This window comes from Anser cygnoides, chromosome 14, assembly GCF_040182565.1.
Source record: "Anser cygnoides isolate HZ-2024a breed goose chromosome 14, Taihu_goose_T2T_genome, whole genome shotgun sequence".
Lineage (NCBI taxonomy): Eukaryota > Metazoa > Chordata > Aves > Anseriformes > Anatidae > Anser > Anser cygnoides.
Genome location: NC_089886.1, coordinates 11,096,786 through 11,117,491, shown reverse-complemented (window position 1 = coordinate 11,117,491; position 20,706 = coordinate 11,096,786). Strand labels below are relative to the sequence as shown.

The following is a 20,706-nucleotide window of genomic DNA, read 5'->3' as shown; positions in this document are numbered from 1 at the left end:
CTCAGGATTGCTTTAAAGCTTTAGGAACTTCAGAAAGATATTTGGACACATCATGGGATGTCTGGTTGTGTTCTTGGTAAATAAGGCTCACAATCCAGTCCCAAAAACCCCAGACTGACCCCAGAGCTCAGTAAATCTGGATACGAAGTCTGAGAGATGGGGAAAATGCATCCTGTTAGCTTGCTGGAGGCCTGCAGAGGCTAGACAAGCCTTGTTACTGTGGATGTGCAGGCACTTGGGTGGCGTAAAAGTCTCTGAGCCCTCAGTGACTTTGGAAATGTCCTCAGGAAGCAGGGCAGGAAGGATGCTGAGTTTTTGTGGTACTCAGCCACACAAAAAAGTGGAGCTATAGCACTGTGGGGACGTGTATACAGCTATACAACAGTTGGAGGCTGTTGCTACTCCTCGATAAAAGACACCCAGGCTCTCGGGGTATCTCTCCCTGCCGCTCCCCCCAACTGACCCCTCCCAGGCTGCTTGCAGCCGCAGTGCAGATGCTGCCTAAAGCCCCGTGCTCCCTGCCAGCCGTGGAGCACAACCACAGACTCGAACATCTTTATGTATCAAGGCACTCCAGGCCCTCCAATGGTTTAAATTGGGATGATTAATTGTCTAATCATGAATTCTGCTGGAAATGTGTTGTTCTGATTCTTTCGGCGCGCAGGGACCAAATGCTTCTCCAGACGATTGCTTGTGGAAAGCTGTAATGTTGTCACCGCCACCCTGCCCCAAATCACAGGTGGGAGCAGCTGGGGATGGAGAGGGGCAATTAAGGATTGTTCTGGTGCATCACCGACCTGATGTTTGGCCACAGGAGCCCCTGGGAGCACACACTGCCACATGGAAGGGACTCTCCAGATTCCTTTATTATCATTCCGAGAAACCCTTGGGAGTCTCAGCACCCTCCCTCATCTTTTTGTCTCCTCCTTGGTTTCCTTGACCTCTGCTCCTCCTGCCCCACACCACAGCAGCTGCAGGCCCAGCACCACCCCGGACTGCCTTGCGTTGCTCAGCTCCCTCCAGCCTGGTCCCACAGCCCCATCCCCAGGAGATGCTGCACCCCGGCTGCCTCAGCAAACTCCCCGGAGATTCCCTGCTCCCATGCCCTTTCCATTTGCTTTCCCCAGCTGCTCTGCCTGCATTCGACCCCTCCCCAGGTGACCCCGGGCACCTCTCCACGAGCTGTCCTGGTGTCCCCAGGAGCGTGGCGTGCTCCCCCCACCCCGGTGCTGTCCCCTCCCACAGCACTGCTTGACGAATAGTGTAAAAAAGACGAGTGGGAAGAGGAGGGCTTTTCATTCTTTATTTGTAGGAACAATTTGTTCAGTGAGGAGAGAACAGAGCTCTTACGATCACAATAGTGCTCCGGCCGAGTGCGGCACGTGAGGCTGCCCCAGCACATGCTCCACGTGCCTTGGTGCTCAGCACCCCTCTGCTGAGCAGGATGTGGGGTGCCCTCGGTGGGGTGCCCTCGGTGCTGAGCTCACGGACCCGATTTCCAGGCAGCAAAAGCACAGACGGTGCCCAAGTGCCCCCTGCCCCATCTCTCAGCCTGCGTTTTGCAGAGATGGAGAGGTGGTTGTGCGCTCTCCCTAGCAGGCATTTGCTCCCTGTGGGACGTGAGCTGCTCACCACTGACTCGGACACGTCTCCGCATCTGCCCCGCTCCTGTACCATGTGTGCTGTGCAAGGAGGTGAAGAGCAGCTCCAAGCAACTGGGGAGACTGGGCTCTGCTACGGGTCCTGGCTGCTCGCTCCTGGGCGCAGATCCCTGACAAAAAACCCTGACCTCTGATTTAACAGCAAACAGGCTCGTTCTGTGCCAAACTATGGGAAGGACAGAGCAGCGGAAACCAGGGAGCCAGAGAGGTTCGTGGGGGAGGCAGGAGGAGTGCAGTTCAAGTGGCAGAGCTTGCCCAGGACATAACGAGCAGCGGGTATTTGAAGGAATAACTGGGAATTTGATTATTCCCATCACTAGGAATAATGGAATGAAATTTTCAGGAGGAAATGCAGGTGCAATGCTAATAGCAGCTCTTGACTTGGACTACGGAGCAGCCTCCCAAAGGACAGCACATTAACCCTGGTGTCATGCATTTAAAAATAGACTGAGCATACCACCAGTAAATGGAATACATGGAACAAGCCTGAAGGTCCATAGGCAGATGGATTTGTAATACATCTCTTCCATATCCAACTCTTATGACTCTGCAAGGAAGCAATCAGCAATAAGCAGGTCACTGCTTTGGGGCCACTCTGATGAATTATTGGAGAAAACACATCCATCTCATGTATTGCTAACTGCTCTTGAGCATGAGAGGATTTGTGAGAAAAAGACCTACAAAGATCCCATGCGTGTCTCTAACCTGAATGCTAATCCCAAGGGCAGCGTTTCCAGTACATAATACGTGACTGGAGCCAGCCAGGAATCTTCTGAGGGAACAGGTTTTTGGTTGGGGAATATTTCCTTTTAGCAGCAGCACAGGTTTGGACAAAGCCCCTTGCCCAGAGACACGGCTCTTCCAAGGCAGGGGACGTTTGCTTTGTTGCAGCTGGGAGGGCAGGATCTGGGCATGAAGCAGGAAAAAGTGATTTGTGCATAAGCACTGCACAAAATCGGCTGCACACAGAGCATGGGGCTGGAAGGGCTCCGCAGAGCTTAGGCAGCGAACTGCTGTCCCACTGTCCTTCCTGTTCCACTGTCCTTCCCAACAAGGGTTTGTCCAACCTGTTCTTAATTCTCCAAAAACCAAAATTTGTGCTTGCCCAAGCAATGCATTCCTGTTTTATTGGCACCCTTTTCCTCGTGCCTCACACTCAGGTGCTCCCACACCCCGTGTGCGTGCCCGGATCTGGCATGATGGAGGCATTTACACCTGCTGCACTTTGACCACAGAAGCCTGCTTGTCCCTGCATGTGCATGACCCACTGTGTGCCCTCGTCACCTGCCTGGTAACACTGTGCTTCATGCAGATAGTGCTGAGGGGAGGGCAGGTGTCTGTCTGTCTGTCCATTTGCTCCCATCTCACAGACAGATGCACAACACGCGCTCCCTCTCTGTGTCCTCACCCAGCATGGGAGGTGTGTGGGGAGGGTGCCCTGTTAGCAGCATTGCATCAAGCAGCAAGGTAATAAATAAATACGATTGCACACGAGGGAAGGGTTTTGCAGCTGGAAGCCAGACAGAGAAGGTCCCAGCACAGGTCAGTACCAGATCATTTTGCCCAGGCCTCCGGGAGAGGCTCGGTGAGCAGAGACCTGCAGCCTCCCCGCTGGACACACCAGTCTGCCACTGGGACGCCATCTGCAATTAAGAAGTGCAAGTTTCCCTGCGGTTTTGAATCATTTTTTTCCTAAAATTTCCTGCCTTTCCTCTGTCACTCCCTATATCTCTGTCTCTTTCTCCGCTGAATGAATTTTTAAAAATCCACGATGCAGGAGCTGAGTGTGCAGCCTGCCAGCATGCTCGTTTCAACAGCTACAGCAGAGAGACGGATGCTCTGTGCTGTTTTGGGGCTCGGGTATTAAACTTGGCTCCCATGAGTGGCTCGTCGTCCTAGCATATGACTGCTTGCAAGTAGGATTGCCAGCCTCGAGTCTTTCTCCCAGCTGAAGTCCAGGCATTGCAGCTGCAGATCTGTCGGCATATGGAGCAAATGAAGGCCAGGTTGTGTTTGCACTGTGCAACGTCAGCCCCATCTGGCAACAGCAAACTGCACTGGGCAGGATTTGCCCTGTGCTAATTCCCCTGCTTGTTTGCGTGGGTCTGTGCCCCGTATGCAGTACATTTAGGGCTAAAGAGAAAAAGAGGTAGACAGAGAAGATAACAGAAGGAGAAACAAGCACAGAATAAACCAAAGCAATCTTCCATGCTCCTTCTCCCTGAGTCTTGGTCAGATTCCTGTTTGTCTGGAGCCCTAGCCAACACGTGGACGGGGGCTGTGGGCACATCCTGCCACTCTCCTGATCTGGCCGTAAGGCAGGGACCTTGCTGTGGCTCTTCTGAACCAGCCACTGGAGACAGCCACGTGGTCCTGATCCCCCCTGCCCTTTTGAAAGTGCCTTCCAAGGATGCTGTGCCAGGAAAACCCTGCAGCACCTTTTGTGGTGACTCAGACATTCACCTCTGTCAGTTCACAGGGCTCTTGTAGCTTCTTTCCAGAGCTGATTTCTCTGCAGTGACTCCTGCAAAGTGCCTCTCCTAGTGCTGGTTCCCCATCTGCGTCCTCCGATGCTTGAAATGCTGCTGGTAGAGCCTTTCCTGGCCCTCTAGTAATCCTTCATCAGCTTCTCCTTCAGGCAGTGCGCGATGGGCTAGGGGTTGAAATGAAGACATTTGCCAAGGCGATCACTTCCCGCAGCATCCCCAGGCTCAGAGAACCAAGGCTGTGCTCCCACTCGATCTCTTCAGAGCCCTCAGGAGCTCAGGGTGGTGAGGAAGAGAGGTCGGCCCATTCAGCTCTCAACCATTCCTGGACACCCAGGGATCTCTGTGTGAGAAAGAGAGAAGAAAAAAAAAATGCATCAGATTTTCATAGTAGAGGTTGGAATAGAGGATGGCTTCAGATGCTGAAGCCAGGGAAGAGGTTACACTTCCCTGGGACTCTCTGCTCCTGCCTGCTGTACCCCATGCCCACTGGCTCCACCTTAGCCTTCAGACACTCATCTGATACATCCCCCGAGGGAGCCAGCGGGTGCATGGGCACCAGGAGCAACCTCTCTCCATGCCCCCTGCCCATGCACAGCACCACATGCCCGGGCTGCACCTCCTCGAGGCAGGTGAGCCTCAGCCCCCCAGGGCCGCAGCAATGTTTCTACAGTGCCCTTGTAATCCTGGGCTGTGCAAGATGAGCAGCTGAGCCGTTCTGCAGGGACAGCTGGGTGCGTTAGCACCCGGGCAATAGTTTTCCTGCAGTGCCTACCAAAAAGCAGAAAAGCACTTCTTTGCACAAAATAATTGGAATAAACAGATGCGGCTCTACGTACGCGCTCAGGTCTGCTGGCCAGAAGATGAGAACATGTTTCCTTCTGGTTTTAATATCTGTGAATCTACAAAAAGGAAGGAACAGGGCTTTCTCTTGATTGTGGAGATACCTGAATGACTGACATGTTAGATGGAAAAATGGGAAATTAATCTTGAGATAGAGAAAGGAACAAGTACTAGATATGCCTGTGCTTTTGTTTATTTGAAAGCGACATTTTAATAAGTACGTGGCAAAGATTACAGTCGGGGGGCAGCATTTGCAAACAGAATGGATCTAAAGAAATAAAAAAAGAAATCCTGTTCTTTGGGAACACAACACCTCTCTCAGAAGAATTCTGGGTATAAAAGACGAAGCTGAATTTCTTGCGCAAATGGAAGCTGAAGTTCCAATATGAGAGGGTTGATTTGCAACAGTATCAGTTGCCAGCACCTCTTTTAAAAAACCTTTCACTCTCCATCTGCCCTGCAATGTGTGTCTGTCCCTCCACCCTTCCTTCCTTCCTTCCTACCTGCCATTTCAGAGTATCCCTGGCTCCTGTGATGTCAAACCACTGATCTCTCCTGCAAAACTTGGGGTTTATTCTGCACGCTGACTTAAGCAAATACGAGGAAGAGCAGTGAGTTCTCCAGGGTGAGCAGAGGACTTTGCAGGGTGCTGTTGGAGCAGGTGGCAGAGCAGGAATGCAGAGAAAGGGGTTCCCGGTGGGAATGACAGCCCCATGAGAGCCAGCCCTGGGACACAGAGTCAGCTTAGCAAAAATATTTGCACTCAGGTGGCTCCAGGTACCAAGACAATCCCCCAGAACAGCAGTGACATTTTCAGACTTATTTCAACTTGAGGTTGGGCCAGTGTGGGATTTTACACGGTTAGGGAACCGAGCGCTCTTTGACCCCTGCATCCAGAGATGGGGCAGGGAGCACCCCTGCCCGGCTTGGGGCTGGAGCGTGCGTGCAGGGCTGGTCCTCTCATCCCATCCCTGCAACAGCAGATACCATGGGAACTCTCCCCAGTGCCACAAGGGACCTGTGACCTCTACCAGGAAGGAGCAAAAGCCACAGAAGCTGCAGAGCACCACAGGGGGACACCAAGGGAGATTCAAGGGCACAGCCAAAGCCCAGATGGAAAAAGCCCAGCCACAGCCAAGCTCTGCACCTCAAAGCAGCTCCAGCTGTGGCTGGGGTGTGCAGGTGACACTGGGGGGGGGAGATGTGTGCACGGGGCTGGTCGGGGATGCACAACCAGAAATGTTGGGGTGGAGTACTTAAGAAAGTACAGTTACACCCTGAGCATAAAATCAAGCATGCTGTGGAGAATTTTGTACTGCCAAGAAGGATTCTACTTTGCACAAAAGAAGGAGAAAGTTTTTCACCTCTTATGTTTCTTACTCTAAAAAACCTCTGTGAGCTGCAATTACTTCTGCTGGTGCAGTGAAGTGTGGGCTGGGGCTGGCAATCATTAAACACCAAGGTGAGGAGAAACTGATTTGCTAAATCAGCTGGATTTAGGTGATTTGTATATGTTAATTGTTACCATTTAGTTTTACATATGGGCACTGTGGGCTGTCAGAACTGTGGCACAGAAATCTTGCAAATCAGGAGCTCTTTAGAAAATCCCTGAGATTTCCCATGTGGAGTGATAACATCTCCACAACTCCAGTGATTTCCACAGGCAGCAGCCCCACAGGCATGCAGTATGAGACCAAGGGCTGACAGTTTAACCAGGGAAGAAAACTATACCCAAATATGAAATAACAATGAGAAAATCAGTGACATTCTGCAACACGGTATGCTGAGCATGCTGGAATCTTTCCAGAAGAAAACTGGAATTTCTCAGCGATGCTTCTCTGCCCTTTTTCATCAGCTTGAAGCCAAAGGGCTCTTCTTCTACTATCCTACAGATGGAGCCTGTAAGCTTACAAGGACACTTGAACCATGCTGCAGCTCCAAGGGCAAAGCCACTGCTTTAGAGTTCATCCGGAAAGGAGGAGGGAATTCTCTAAACAACTCCCATGTCTACTTTCAGGAAAGACACCCATGAGGCAGAGCAAGGTTAAGTTTCCTGCATTCCTCCGCTGCTGTGATTTAATTGCCACCGTTCCTCGTGGGAAGAGCTCTGGGACTGGTGATGGTGCTACTGACTGCCCTCACCCCTCGCAGGCCAGCCCCAAGGTCCTGACTTGACTTCACTCTTGCCAAGAATGCCAAAGAAGTCCGTGTTTCTTGATATCTGGATATTTTATGACATTATTATTATAATAGTGACTGTCTGGTATTCCGAATCCCAGCCGTGCAGATTAGCTTTGATAGGACACAGAAGTCCAGTGTCCTCTCCTGCTCCCGCATTGGATGAGCTTCACTTTCAAGCCCAGACCCCTATGGCAACAATCAGTTTTGTTTCATGACTGGCAAACTCTGCGGCTTGCTGCCGGTGAACGCATGGGCTAAGTTATTCACTGCTGGGGAGAGCAGGAAGGGTGGGAAGACCTGGGCCGTGCTCCCCTGGCTCTGGTTTCATCTCCCCGGGGCCACCTTGCAGCAGGGGGGGACACGGTGTGGGCAGTGGGCGCCAGGTGCCTCCGAGCAGCGCCAGGCCGTGGCTGGGCCTCCTTGGGGCCAGGAGCATGGAGAACGGCGTTCGTTCTCCTGCCTGCAGCCAGCCTTGTGGATAGCGAGTGGAGAGGGAAGGACTGCAGTTCTTGGCAGGTTTCCGAGGTTCTCCTGGGCCTCTCACCTCCGGCAGCACAGGGGAGGCTGCTCTGGGTAGAGAGATGAGGAAAGCGCGGCCTCAGTTGGTGTAAAACAGGAAAAAAGTGGAGGGCTTCCCATTTCCCAGAAAGAGTAGGAGGTACCTGGGACACTCACAGCCACGGCCTGCTCCGTGGCACCTCCAGGCTACCCTGGGTCAAGCAGGCCTCACGTCGATGTGCTGGCGGTGGAGCAGTCACAGCACGCAGGGCTGCATTTCACCCTGTGCCACTCGCAGCACACCCGTGCCATTACAGGTCACTTAAGAACAATTAAGGGATTGGCCCCATTCCAACAGAAGATCGCAGACCAGCGGGTGTAAATCTGTTTGTCTCCACTGGCTTTAATGGAGCAAGGCTGACAGACGCCAAAGTGGCCACTGGGCTCTGACTTCCCAGAAGAAAACCACCAGAAAGCCAGAGCCAAAGTCTCTTTCAAACAGCAAGACACTGTGGGAAACCCTGCTGTTTCAAGAGGAAATTTCCATTTCTTGTCTCCTGCTTAAATCTGCAGTCTGCTGCCTGAAGCCACCAGGGAGATCAGAGAAGGGGCCAGCGCCCCTTTTACAGCCAGGCTTTCACCTTTAGCCCTTTACAGACAAGGTGGGAAAATCCAGAGAAACAAGTGTGTAAGGATTAACACCCTGACCACTGCCAGCACAGAATGCCTGCAACAACTGTGGGTGCTCTCTCAGAGGAGAAAAGTGCAGCCAGCTCTCCCACCCTCCCGCCTGGCCCTCAGCAGTTTCAGCTACTGCTAATGCAGCGTGCCTGCAGCTTGCAGCCCCTGATCCTTCCTGACATCTGCCTGGGAGCAGTCTGTCAAGATAAATGGACAGATTTACCCCTAGGTAACTCTCCTGGAGTAGTGACCAGCAATAGGACTAATCACTTTGCATGGGAGCATTGGCTTATTCTTTTTTTCACTTATCCCCTGCTAGATGAAGCTCTTTGAGCCCCAAACTGTGGTGACACTACAAGTCACTTTCATCAACATAATGCCTGTGAAATCAGCGGAGCTGTTCTCTATCGTCACCACTGTATCCCGCATGTCCCGCTGTTCAGTTACGTAGTGCTAGGACATGCTGAGCCCCGCTACTTTTGCTCTTGTTCTGGTGTAAATCAGCAGCAACATTGTGAAGCCAAGAAGGCCCGGTGTTCCTTTACACTGCTATTACAGTGCTGACGTCAGTGGAGTGACTTCAGATTTATGCTAGTGTCACTGAGGAAGGAATTAGACCTAGCTGATTTACATCACCGTAACACTGATGCACAAGGGGAACTGGGTTTGTAGCATACAGACCTGCCCGAGCACTGACAGAAGACAGGGCTATCTACCCAAATAACAGCATAACCTGAACAATCCTTATTTATGGTCTCCAAATGTGTGCGCGAACACAGAAAAGACGTTTAGAAGATGGCAATTAAAATAAACAGCAGATCACTTCTCCTAAACATATGCCTTGTAAAAGCAGAAAATCAGATGTTGCCCTGGAACGCTCGCTATTTGCTGCTCTGGGTAACGCAGAGGGAGTGCAGCTCGCCTGACCTCTTCCAACATTTCCTCTGCCCTGAATTCCTCCGGGTTCACAAGTCAAAATATAATTTTCAAAACAGAAGTCGTCTAAAGAAGCCTTGTGGTCTCTGTTATTGACTGGTGCCTGTTGGGAAGCTTGGATTTGCACACAGGCCAATCAAGATGAGAGGATGGACCATGTGTATCCCACACAGCAATGGATGTGTGGAGATGGGCAATAGGCCGGGTGCGTGCATCTTGCTGACTACATAGCCAGTTCGATATCGGTAATTTGCATGCCCTTATTTTGTACCAGTACAGTCCTAGAAGAGATGGAAAACTAATGATGAAATCACTTCTGGCCATTACTCATAATACATGCCAGGCTTGAGAGCAATCATTCTGTAGGGTAAAGATTTGATGAGAAAATAAAAATTACCTTTTCAATCAAAGGGAATTGACTATTACCTACACTGTTACAGTGGGACTTCAAAGTGCCCCTGAGGGACATTTCCCAAAGGTTCAAGGGAAGGATGAAGAGAGGAAAAATCCTTCACTGGCCCTAGGCTGTAGATTGGCAGTAGAGTTAACTCAAGTGATCTCTCGTGCTTCCTGGAAATCATGGAAAGCCCCAGCACACTCACCTTTTTGGGGTCCATTGTGATGGATTGCTCCCACAGGGGACGCTTTCAGCCTTTCTTGCTCAGGTTACCCCAATTTCCAGTCCACACTGAGAAGCCCTACAGAGTCAAAATCCAGATATCCCCAGGGCAGATACTGCACAGATAGGCTCTCAGACAGCCTGGAGAATTCAAAAAGCCCAGGGTTTCATCTCGCTGTGGAGCTCTCCACCTGAGCTAGTCATCCAGGCTGTCTTCACAGCCAGAGGAGAGAAATGGGCTCCTCTAGGACTCAGTCCTCAGCTCAGTGTAGCTATATGCAAGGCAGCCAAACAACCCTTCCAAGCATCAACCAGATTTAGGGTGAAGTGAGGGCAGAGCAAAAGCCTTCCTGCATCCCAGGCAACTAGACAGTCTGTCAACCTTGCATTGCACAGCCTGTGCATCTGAACAGAGGTCTTCTGACTGAATAAACTCTGGTGCAGACCGTCTACAGATTGTCCCCTCCTTCCCTTTATGCTTTTTCAATGTCTCATTGGAAACTTTTTCTATTTTATGTTTCAGCAAACTGTCACCTACCATTTGCCAACAATTCTTCCTGTAATCTTTAAATAGCATACGTTAAAAGAGCAGGGTGTAAGAAGGATCCTAGAGTGCAACAACATGAAAGAAACCATCAGTTGCTTCTTCACAGATTGAAGTAAAAGAGGAACCAGTTAATGCGTGATAAAAAGCTGAGGTATAACATAGGTCAGAAGGAACCACAGAGCGCATCAGTCCCAGAGTTTGCCTGCTTTATGACCAGACTTATTTGAACGGAAAAAACAAAACAAAACACTTTCAGTTTGCTGTAACCCAAACCTGTGCTTCAGGGCCTGTATGTACTTGGCTGTACAGGGTGACACATGGTGATACTACTTGTTTTCATTTTGTTGCAGGGCTCTGACACAGCACCTTCCCTCCACAGAGCCCATCCATGACTCCAGATACAAGTCGCAGCTTTGGGAATGTCTGGCAGTGTCTCTGAGCATTTTATAATGAATCTGTCAGCTCAGGATTCATTATTACTCAGTAGTATTTTTCCTCTGTCACTCTCATCGGCTTGTGCTCATTTTGTACTCCTTCCCCCTGAGCTCTCCTAGGGAAGAGGCATCCAGCAGCCAGTGCAACCAAGCCAAACTTTGACACAACTTCCCAGTTGGTGTCAGCCCTTAGCACATCCCCAGCTTGCTTGCTACTAGCCAAGCACTGACTTAACTTCCCATCTCCACTTTTTGGTTGTTATCAAACTTCTCTGAGTCCTCTTTGTCCTTTATTACCAGTTGGGGAACACAGATCTCTCACCACAAGGATACACTCAAATCTGCCAGGGGCTCCGTGAAGATCACCGGCTCTTCAATTGATGCAGATGACACCACTAAAACCCATACCTGGATCCTCCTTTCCTTTAGTGAGAAACTTTAGAAAATGTCCTCATCAAATCCTACATTTGAAGGACTTCTTTTTCCTGGCAGTCAATCATCAAAGTAACTCTGGAAAGTAGCCAGAATGTGGAACAGCTGCAAAGCAACAAGATTTTAAAAGCTATGTTATCTTACTTCTCTCTTGTTTGCTTGCCCCAGATTTTCTGAGGGGGTTGTTTGCTTCCTTTTTGATTTTTGGGGAAGTCAGAAGGGGACGGTTTACTTTGCTTTTTTTAATCATTTAATAGATTGAAGGTGGTTCCCAACAGAATAGCAATTTTCTTTGAAACTATTAAGTCAAACTGCAAAATCTTGTAGTCCCCCAGCAGAAACTCTTGACTGTCAGAGAGCTGGGAGCCCTGCGGAATGTTTTTTGGGGGTTTTATGTTTTTTTTTTTTGTTTGATTGCAAATGATTTTCCTTGCTGTGTTTTTCTGACAATAGTGCAAAGTGCTGCTCTTGTGCGTTCAGTCTGTGCAGTTGATAGACTTCACTTAAATGTTGCAATCGTGATGTTAACTATAAGGGCAAGAAGAAGGACTACAGAAAGAGAAGACACTTTCTGAAGCCTTAATGGGAGAGGTTGCCTGTGAAACATGAGCTACTGCATGCACACATGATGTAAGGCAAATGACTTTCTTCACTGTTGGAAGCACTGAGACAAGGCTCCGTGGAAAAGCTGCAACACAGCCAGTGACAGGCACTCAGCCCACACAGATCTGATAACTGGGCACCTTGCTGCTGGGTAGCGCTGCGTGCATTCCCCCAGGGCTGCATGCATTCCCACACAGCTGAATGCATTCCTACAGAGCTGGACGCATTCCCATAGAACTGCACATTCCCATACAGCTGCATACATTCCTACAGAGCTGCATGCATCCCCATTCTGGCCACGTGTGAATACCACGTATATGGGATCTCCCTATGCTCTCAAGGTGCAGAAACATGATTTCGCAACCATGGAAAAAAACGCATCCTTTTGATGCTCCGCAAGCCTGCAATCATGACAGAGTGTGCTGTTATAACCAAAGCCCTGCACGCCAGATAATGCAGGCAGTGCATTTGTCTTGGGTTGTGGCAAGACACAAGCTTCCTCTCCTTGGTGTGACGCCAACATACACTTCTCCTTAAGCTGGGCTTACACCCAGTTTCCTCTGATGTTGTTTCAACTAATACAGACTTAAAAACAAATCAAACAAGTTACAATGAACAGAAAGTCCTTCTTCCCGTAGGAACAACAGAAGACTCAAACATCATGCACACTCCTCCGTCTGCTCTGCGTTCAGTATCCTAGTGAAGAAAGGTGCTGGGATGGGACCTCAGCTCCTCGCCTGCCACAGTCAAATGCACAGCTGTGAGCAGCCTGCTCTCACTGACCCTGCTTTGGGCAGGGGGCTTGGACCAGATGATCTCCCCAGGTCCCTGCCAGCCCCAGCCATTCTGTGAAGCTGTGAAACGCACCAGGTAGCACTGCTGTGGGCCAGGCCCAGGTCATGTAGCATGAAAAAGGGCATACATGGAGACACTGACGTCTCTTCTTTCCTGACAGCCAGCTGTGAAGTCGCAAAGACCTAATTTTCCTTTGAAATGCCTAGATGCTGCCCTCTGGGTAGCACACTGAGCTTGCAGGGCTGTCAAACACATTAGGTGCCATGCTGGCATGAAGGGGCACTCTAGTGGCAGTTTCCTTAAGGACTCTTGAGGCTCCCAGTGAATTGCAGCAGCAAGAACCCTTCACTTAAGTGCCACTCTGTTATTTAAGTAACAAGGTGGTCACAACCAGCTGAAATAGAACCTCCCGATGACTTTACAACAGTGTTTTTCCCACTAACTCAGAAGTTCTCCATTTTCCTGCTACACTGGGATTTGTTGCTAGGTAGGCTATGTCCAGCCCCAGGACACAGAGGTGGACCACCATCAAGACAACCAAACCTAAGGGCTGTTAAGGCAGAGATTAAGCCCAGGTGCTTCCCCTGCCCTGCTTTTAGGTGCAAATTTATAAGTATAAATAACAAACAAGGGCCCTCTGGGTGAGAAAGGGCCAGGGATGGGAGCAGAGGTGACAGCGGCACATCAGCAGGTGCTTGCCTGTGAGTGTATTAAGAAAGAAGCATTTGTGACCAGCTGTCCCATGGTCACTCAGAGCACAGAATCTCTCCTTTTGGGGCAATCTGACAGTCACAGCTAGATTGCTGTAACCTACGTTCTGCCTCATTGAACCAAACATTTCCAGGATGGTTTTCAGCCTTGGACAAGGGACCGGGACACCGGTGGAACTCAGGGCAGGTGAAACTGGGCATTGCCATGTCCCCCTTCAGAAACACAGAGACTGAACATCCCCGTTAGTGCTTTGCAGTGAGCTTTTGTGATGCTGTTGCGGTTCCCTGGGCCTCTTCCTGGGCAAAGAGGCAGGAGCAGAGTGCGAGATAGGAGGATGTCCTCCCCCTTCCTCTCAAGTGCAGCTTCGTGGCTGTCCCTCTCGCAGGCACTGTTCCCATGCGAGGCTTGGGTGCGGATGATCTCCGATCCCAAGGGCACGGGTGGAATGGCCTCAGATGTGGGAAATTGTTTGCAACCTTAAAGCCAAGTCCTTTATCCTCAGGCAGCCTGTGAATCCTGCGCTTGCCCCAGGGCTAGGCAGAGGCACGGGGAGGCTGGAAGTGACGCTTCCATTGCTCGTTGCCGGGCCCTGCTGAGCCGCAGAGGTTTGTTTGGTGTGCCAGGAACTTGTGGCCACTGGGGTTTCCTCTCCTGCTGGGAGAAGCTGAGAAGGAGGCAGGTGGCTTGTGTGCATCCAGCTCCGACGCTCCTGCCTGCCCCCACGCTGCTCTCCTTCCTCGGCAAAGCCCAGCCTGAGACGTGCAAGGAGCGCTGACCCCATGTGATGCCAGAAATGGTCCGGAGCGGGGCCAGATGGAGGAAACGGCCCCCGTGGCCGTCCCCCAGAAGGAAGGAGCTGCTGCTGCCTGTGGCTGCCGGCGCCCTGCTGCGTGGCCGGCGGTGCTGCCGCGGCGTGGTCCCACCGCTGGGAGCGAGGAGGAAGGCGTCTGCCTGCTTGCGTCAGCTCACAAGTATTTCCCTCGCTTTCAAAATGCTGCACGTCACCTGCCTTTAGTCGGAAAGAAGTGCTCTCTCCCACCCTGCAAGGAGGGGCTGGGACCTGACCGAGGTCGCTCAGCTAGCCAGGGCCGCTCACGACAGAAGCCTGGTTGCCAAATCCCTGATCTTCAGCCAGCTCCCTGCACAGCTCTGGCATCTCCTGATGATCCCTGAGCTAACGCTAGCGCTAGTTTATGACTAACATGACTAATGAGGTAATGCGAACGCTAGTTTGGACTCAGAGACGTAGCAAATGCCGTTTCACTTACAAATAAAATTCTTTATTCAAATAAATCCTTCTCCTTAGGAGATCTTATTCTCCAAAGCTGGGCATTATCAACCTATTTAATTTCTTGGGGTCGGGATATGGCAGAGAGGACAAGGGACCAGGCAGGGGCTACCTGTGAGAGGTGACTATGGGGGAAATCCAGTTCCTGGGGTTTCAAATCAGTCAATCGCTTACACAAATCTGGATTTGGTGGGAGCGTCCAGGCACAGATCAAAAGCAGCAGTTCCTAGATATGATTTCAGTGATATATTTTCAATCAGCCCCGCTCAGGAAGGAAGGAGGGAGTCACCAGTTTCTGTTCTGTTCATGTTCTGCTGCCACGTGGCTGTACTGACCGCAGAGGGATGTGGTCTCCTCGCAAAAACAACAAGGGGTCATTTCAGGGGTTGCCCAGGGTTTGTTCAAGGGCTCAGTTTTTCTGGTCAGGCTAAAGGCGTGGAAGGCAAGTTACCCTAATGAATGGAAATCAAAATGGAAAGAGAGAGTGGTGAAACCTTAATGCTACAGCAGGGCAGGAGGTGCCCTCTGTTCTCAGGCATGACTACAGGGCCCAGAAATGTCAGGGCTTCTCTTTCAGAGTTTTAAGTGTTGACGTGGCAAGGTGTTGGTGCTACTGCTGGGAAGTAAGGGACGTGCTGCTGCCCCTCGGGACAGCCCCAGCAGCTGGAAAACTCAGCGCTGCCACAGCTGGGGGGGCTCTGCAGGGAGCAGGCAGCAGGAACAGGGGAAAGCAAAGAAAGAGGAAGAAAGAAGAGTCAGTCATAAGGTTTTGAGGTTTTCTTAAGACAGATACTGGAGGACTTGCATGGTTTCCTAATGCTTGGGGAGAAGGCATTTACGTAACTGTACATGATTCAGCACAAAGAAACCATCTGGAGACAGCAAGTCCTTCCCCTCCGTGTCAGTGGCGGCACTAAGAGAGCATGTAAATAACACAACGGGAATGCAAACAGTGTCGCCATCCCCGTCACAGCCTTCCTGCACGGCCACGCTGCGCAGCAACCCTCCTGCAGGACACACGGAGCTCCAGGGAAGGCAGAGGTGGCATTAACCCCCCAGGGAGCTGGCATCCTCCCCGCACACGTCCCCAGCCTGCACAGAGCAGCACAAAGCAACTTTACCCCGAGCTGGGGACTTACAGGGTGCCTCCTCTGCAGCAGTAGCTTCTCACTTCTCTTTCTTAAGACCAAAGCAAGCCTGGAGGCTCCTGAATAGCAATGGAAGCAGCCTGCTCTCATCCAGCCAAAGAGGCAGCAGGAGAGAAGGCTGGGCAGAGCAGAGCCTGAAGAACAGCAGAGCCCAGGACTGCAGCCGTACCTGAGGCTGGTGGGTCTCCTCGTGGTGCTGTCTCCCACACAGAGCACATGGGAAGCTTTATTTTGAAGATCAAATGATACGTTAGGTCTCTGGGAGATCCTCGCAGTAAGCTATTTCTGAGAGGCTTCAGTATGGCTCCAGTATACCACATCTAATGGCACTCTTCCCCTTCCCACGATATGTGATTTAATTAAAAAGAACCGATTTTTCACCTCTCGCAACAGTAACCTAAGAGCAAACACGTGCATTTCACCCTGTGTATGCTGAGGTCACACGAACAGCTTGCAGTGGCAGTTTTCTGCAATCATGGTTATATTGGTTATATATCAAATGGTTATATATCAAATCACTGGTGCTTGGAGGATATCACTCCCGGGAAGCCCAGTGGCTCTATCATCCCGTTAAATCGGGGAGGAACACATGAGGAGTACATAAGTGTGTGGGCAGGAAGTGAGATGGAGCGCCGCCTGTCCTTTATTCCTCTCTTGTGCAGTAACTTTTTCAAAAGTGGCTCTGGAGCTTAAGCCCCATTTTCAAAATTACCTTGGGAAATCATTCACATTTACTCCCCACATGAGTAACTTCATGAGAAGAAGCCGAATTCGTTTTCCCTTATCCTGCTCATCCACATCAAAGGGTGGAGCAAAGAGGCCTGTGCCAGGGCTGATAAACACTCCCAGACTTTCCAGGGCTAAACCTGTGAGGAAAATGCTAGGCTTCACCGCGGCGGAGCTCCCTCTGCACCTTGCTTTCCTTCAAAGCGAAGCTGCAGCTGCCCAAGCAGGGGCTGGTCCTCTGAGGTGCTGGACACAGCTGATGGTATCGCAGGCAGACACAACACCGCCCCACAGCAGGCTGCTGTTTGCAGCACAAACAGCACGAAGGCGACTGCCAGGAATCCATGGGTGGAGCGGGCATCGCACCTGGGTAAATACAGCCCCAGCAAGAAGGCCCTTTTTTTCCCAGAGCCCGGCTTCGAGCTGGTGATTGCACCACATCAGCCCTCGGGGGCTTTTCTGCATTACTCTCTGGCAAGCGACTTCGTGAGTGAGTGAGCAAATGGTTGGCATCTGCCACGGAGCTATTAGAAGACTTCCCTGTGAGGTGGAGCTTGGCTTGTAGATGATCTCATGGTTTCAGTCACGGTGACCTGCTGCACTTGATGGATGCACCCCTTCCTCCAGTGCCCCCTGCTCCCGCCCTCCTGTCATTCCTGTCTACAGATGGGTTTCCAGCCAGTGAGGCTGCAAGCTCAAACCTGTCGCTTTCCACTGCAAATCCCAGTCGCGCACATGACAACAGCAAGACCTGTCCTCCTGGCCCCCAGAAAGGGAGCTGGAAGCGAGACAACCCCTGAAGAAGGTAACGAAAGGAGAGGAAGAGCCCAGCAACCCCCTTCCATAAACATGCAGAAATGGCAGGGGCAGAAGGCGAAAGGGACACCAGGTTCTAATTTCAGCGATTTATTTATTGCAATTTCCCTGCTCTTTAGGAAGGGCCAAATCTTACCTCATGGCATCATGACCCTGAAGCAAGTGCAGGCTGTGAAGCCCAGCTGTAACCCAAAACCCCATTTAAAACATGGACGGTCCCAAGGCTTCTGCAGGATGACTGCCCTGCTATTTATTTATGAGGCGTTCAGGGAGCTCAGCTACAGCCCTCTGATGGTCTGGTTTGGAAGGGCTTTCAGGTTTATTGTATTTTCAATCAGTTGCATGGTTATGACAGCACTGACATCCGAAGCCCTCTGGCTTGCCTACTGGAGACTCACCAGCAGGTGAATATCAATAATCAGCTGTCTGATTCCTCCACACCTGAGCCTGAGATACAAGGGCTCACTGTGATGGCGAGAGGAAAAAGTGGGCTTCAGGATCCCTGGAGTTCCCAGCTCTGTGCTAAAACGGCCAATAAAGAACCAGTGACATGCAGAGGAACTGTTCCTGTGGAAGGAAAAGGAAAAGTTCCTGTGGCACGGGAATCCATCCAGAGGGAGTCCACATGGAAATCACAGCAGAACTTTCCATAAATTACTGGAAGTCGGACGTTAACAACCTCCTTGTAAGGAGATACAAGGTGGAGCAAGTGAGATGCACACATAGATTCGGCTTTATTCACCTCACCTCACAAACCAGTCCAGCCAGCCCTTTAATCACTCAGCAGCTCATCTCCAGCTTGTCTCTATTTTTAACAGTGCTGTGCTCGTAGGAGCCGCGGGTGGGGATGAGGACACCTGTGGTGACAGGCACCCTGCTGGCACAGGACGTGGGCAGAGCCCCAGCATCCCTCTGCTGCCCTCCTCGAACAGCCGGAGGGACTGAAACGCAGCAATGTGAGCAAGGGGGTGAAGTTCAGGGGACACAGGAATAGGAAAACGTGTGCTTCTGGGGAGTCCCAGACCTCTGTCCAGGGGAAAGGTGGGCACCCCGTTATCCTGTGTAGGGCAAACAGCACGAAGAGCTTATGGGTGACTTCTGAGCACAACGTGCTCATACATGTCTACGTTACAGCAGAGGAATCCTCCAGAAATGCACGAGATGAGCTAATATGTCTAGTTTCTGTTAGTCATCTGCTTGTAACAAACAGTAATTGGAACTTCTGGCTAAAATCACCGGGGGTTTCCTCAGGCAAAGCCATAGCTTGGACCTGGCTTTGCCGATGCTATAATTAGCAGGAGTACAGAGAGGTACCCATTAGCATCCGCCGACTCCTCTGGCCCTATTTGCACTGATGGCTGTGATGCGCTGGCTTCTTGTATCACCCACGGAGGAACGTGGCATCCCTGGATGAATCACACAAGAAGCAGGGGGGAAGGAAGAAAGCTCTCTGCAAATGCAGCTTTTTTTTTGGCAGCTGAAGGAAGGAAATGGGGGGAGAAAAATTTAACCACTGTTTGGGGTTGATGAAACGCTTTTGCAGGGCATTGATGTTGCTTTTAGATTAGGCGGGATCACTCTAAACTCTGCAAAATCTAACAGTTGGTGACTTTCAACTGCAACTCGGAAGTTTCCTTCTTGGTGCAAAGGGTTTATCTTATCCGCTGGGGATCTCGCCCCGGTCTCTCAGCCTGCTTGTGGTGAGGCGTAACGCCGTAACAGCTCGTCTCACAGACAACCTCGCAGCACTCTAGGTAAGCTCTGGCAAAGTCACAAACGGTTTAATCATTAAATGAAACCGGATCGGGCTGAGGTTGAGATTCCTGCTGCGGCAGCCAAGAGATGACAATACCTGGCAGTTGTAAAGCATCTCTCCTCTCCAAACTCCCTGACACCACTTGCAGAGGCATTGCCCTTCGCGGCTCCACGCGCCCAGCAGGCTCCATCTCGCATCCCGCGCGGCGAGGCACCGCGATGTGCAGTGAGTTACGGCACTGGAGCGCAGCCCTCGGCGCTCTCAGCTTCTAATCTGGTGCCTGCATCGCAGATGTTTGTCACCACGGAACATGCTGATATTTTTGTGCAGTATTTCTTCCTGTAACTCAACAAGCACCCCACATAAAAGCCTTTGCGCTTTAGGGAGGGTTGAGGTCTTGAGGAATTAAGAACATCTCGGCACTACTGGCTCACCCGTGTTTCCGTAACACCACAATATAACCCCAAATGCTTTTCAGGGATGGCAATGGACATTGGAGGCTGAGAGCATCTCGATGTTACTCCAAGAACACCTTGTACATAAGGACAACTCCAGTCCAGACGCGGACCATGAACAGGTTTACACCCCTCATGTGGCCAGGGTCGTGCCCAGGTCCCGGTCCTGCTGGGCTCCCTGCAGGAGGCCCAATGTCCCTTCAGGCACAGTGAAGCTGCAGGGCCCTCTGCACATCCTCCTGAGCTGCTAACAGCAAAAGCACCTCAGCAAACCAGGGCTGATGCTAGCCACACAGCACGCACCCATGTTACCACCAGTGCCGCAAATAGCATGGCTGGAGCAGTGCAAGGGAGCAATGTGGGCACACCAGGAGAGATGAGCTATGGTGACCTGTCCCTTCCTTGCTACAGCTGCCGGCCGGCACATCTTGCATCGTGGAGGCACCCCCAGACAACACACAAAATGCAGCCAACGAGCAGCAAACCTTCAGGGAGCGATGCTGGTGCCAGAGCCCAAGCAGCATCCCTGCTGCCACCCTGATGCCCAGCCCCTTCCTGCGGCTCTCCTGCGGGGAAAAACTGGCTGTCCCCACCCGCACCTCGCAGCTGCATCTCCTGCTTATCACCAGGGACATTGCCGGGCCACCGCAGGAGACGGCTGTCCCGATTTGTCTCCGTACCTGGCAGGCACGCTGGCTGCAGAGGCTCGCATGCTTGCGGAACAGCAGGTCCGCCTGCTCCACGCCCTCCCTAATCGCGCCTTGGCAGGCAGCGGAGCAGCTCCGAGGAGGAAGCAAGCTCACGTTAGAGGAAATCGCTGCTCTACACAAAGCTTCAGCAACGCGGGAAGGAACCTGGGGACTGAGAGGAAGTCGGGAATGTGTTGCTTTAAATAATCCTGCCTTGCGCCAAGGATTAGGAGGGGGCTTTCCAAAGGCACGGCCTTGTCCTTGTGTCTTCTACTGACACGAGAGGAGGAAAGAGATGCTTTAGGAAACAACCAGGTTGCAGGACTCAAGGACCCCAGCTCCAGAAGGAGAGGGTTGGAAAATAAAGGAAACACAGATGGTGTATTAGGGCAGAGAACTTA

The 20,706-nt window shown here is 51.4% G+C and overlaps 1 protein-coding gene across 1 annotated transcript in view; it reads right to left on the bottom strand.

Annotated features, from left to right (window-relative positions):
• Positions 1 to 1,289: 1,289 nt before the first annotated feature.
• The window catches only part of LOC106042769 (beta-2 adrenergic receptor), a 32,309-nt gene continuing 12,892 nt past the window's right edge, over positions 1,290 to 20,706 (bottom strand). Inside the window, exon 2 of the mRNA XM_048080391.2 lies at positions 1,290 to 4,490. Coding sequence (XP_047936348.1) covers positions 4,456 to 4,490 — 35 coding nt within the window. The 3' untranslated portion in view covers positions 1,290 to 4,455. The remainder of the gene's footprint in view (positions 4,491 to 20,706) is intronic.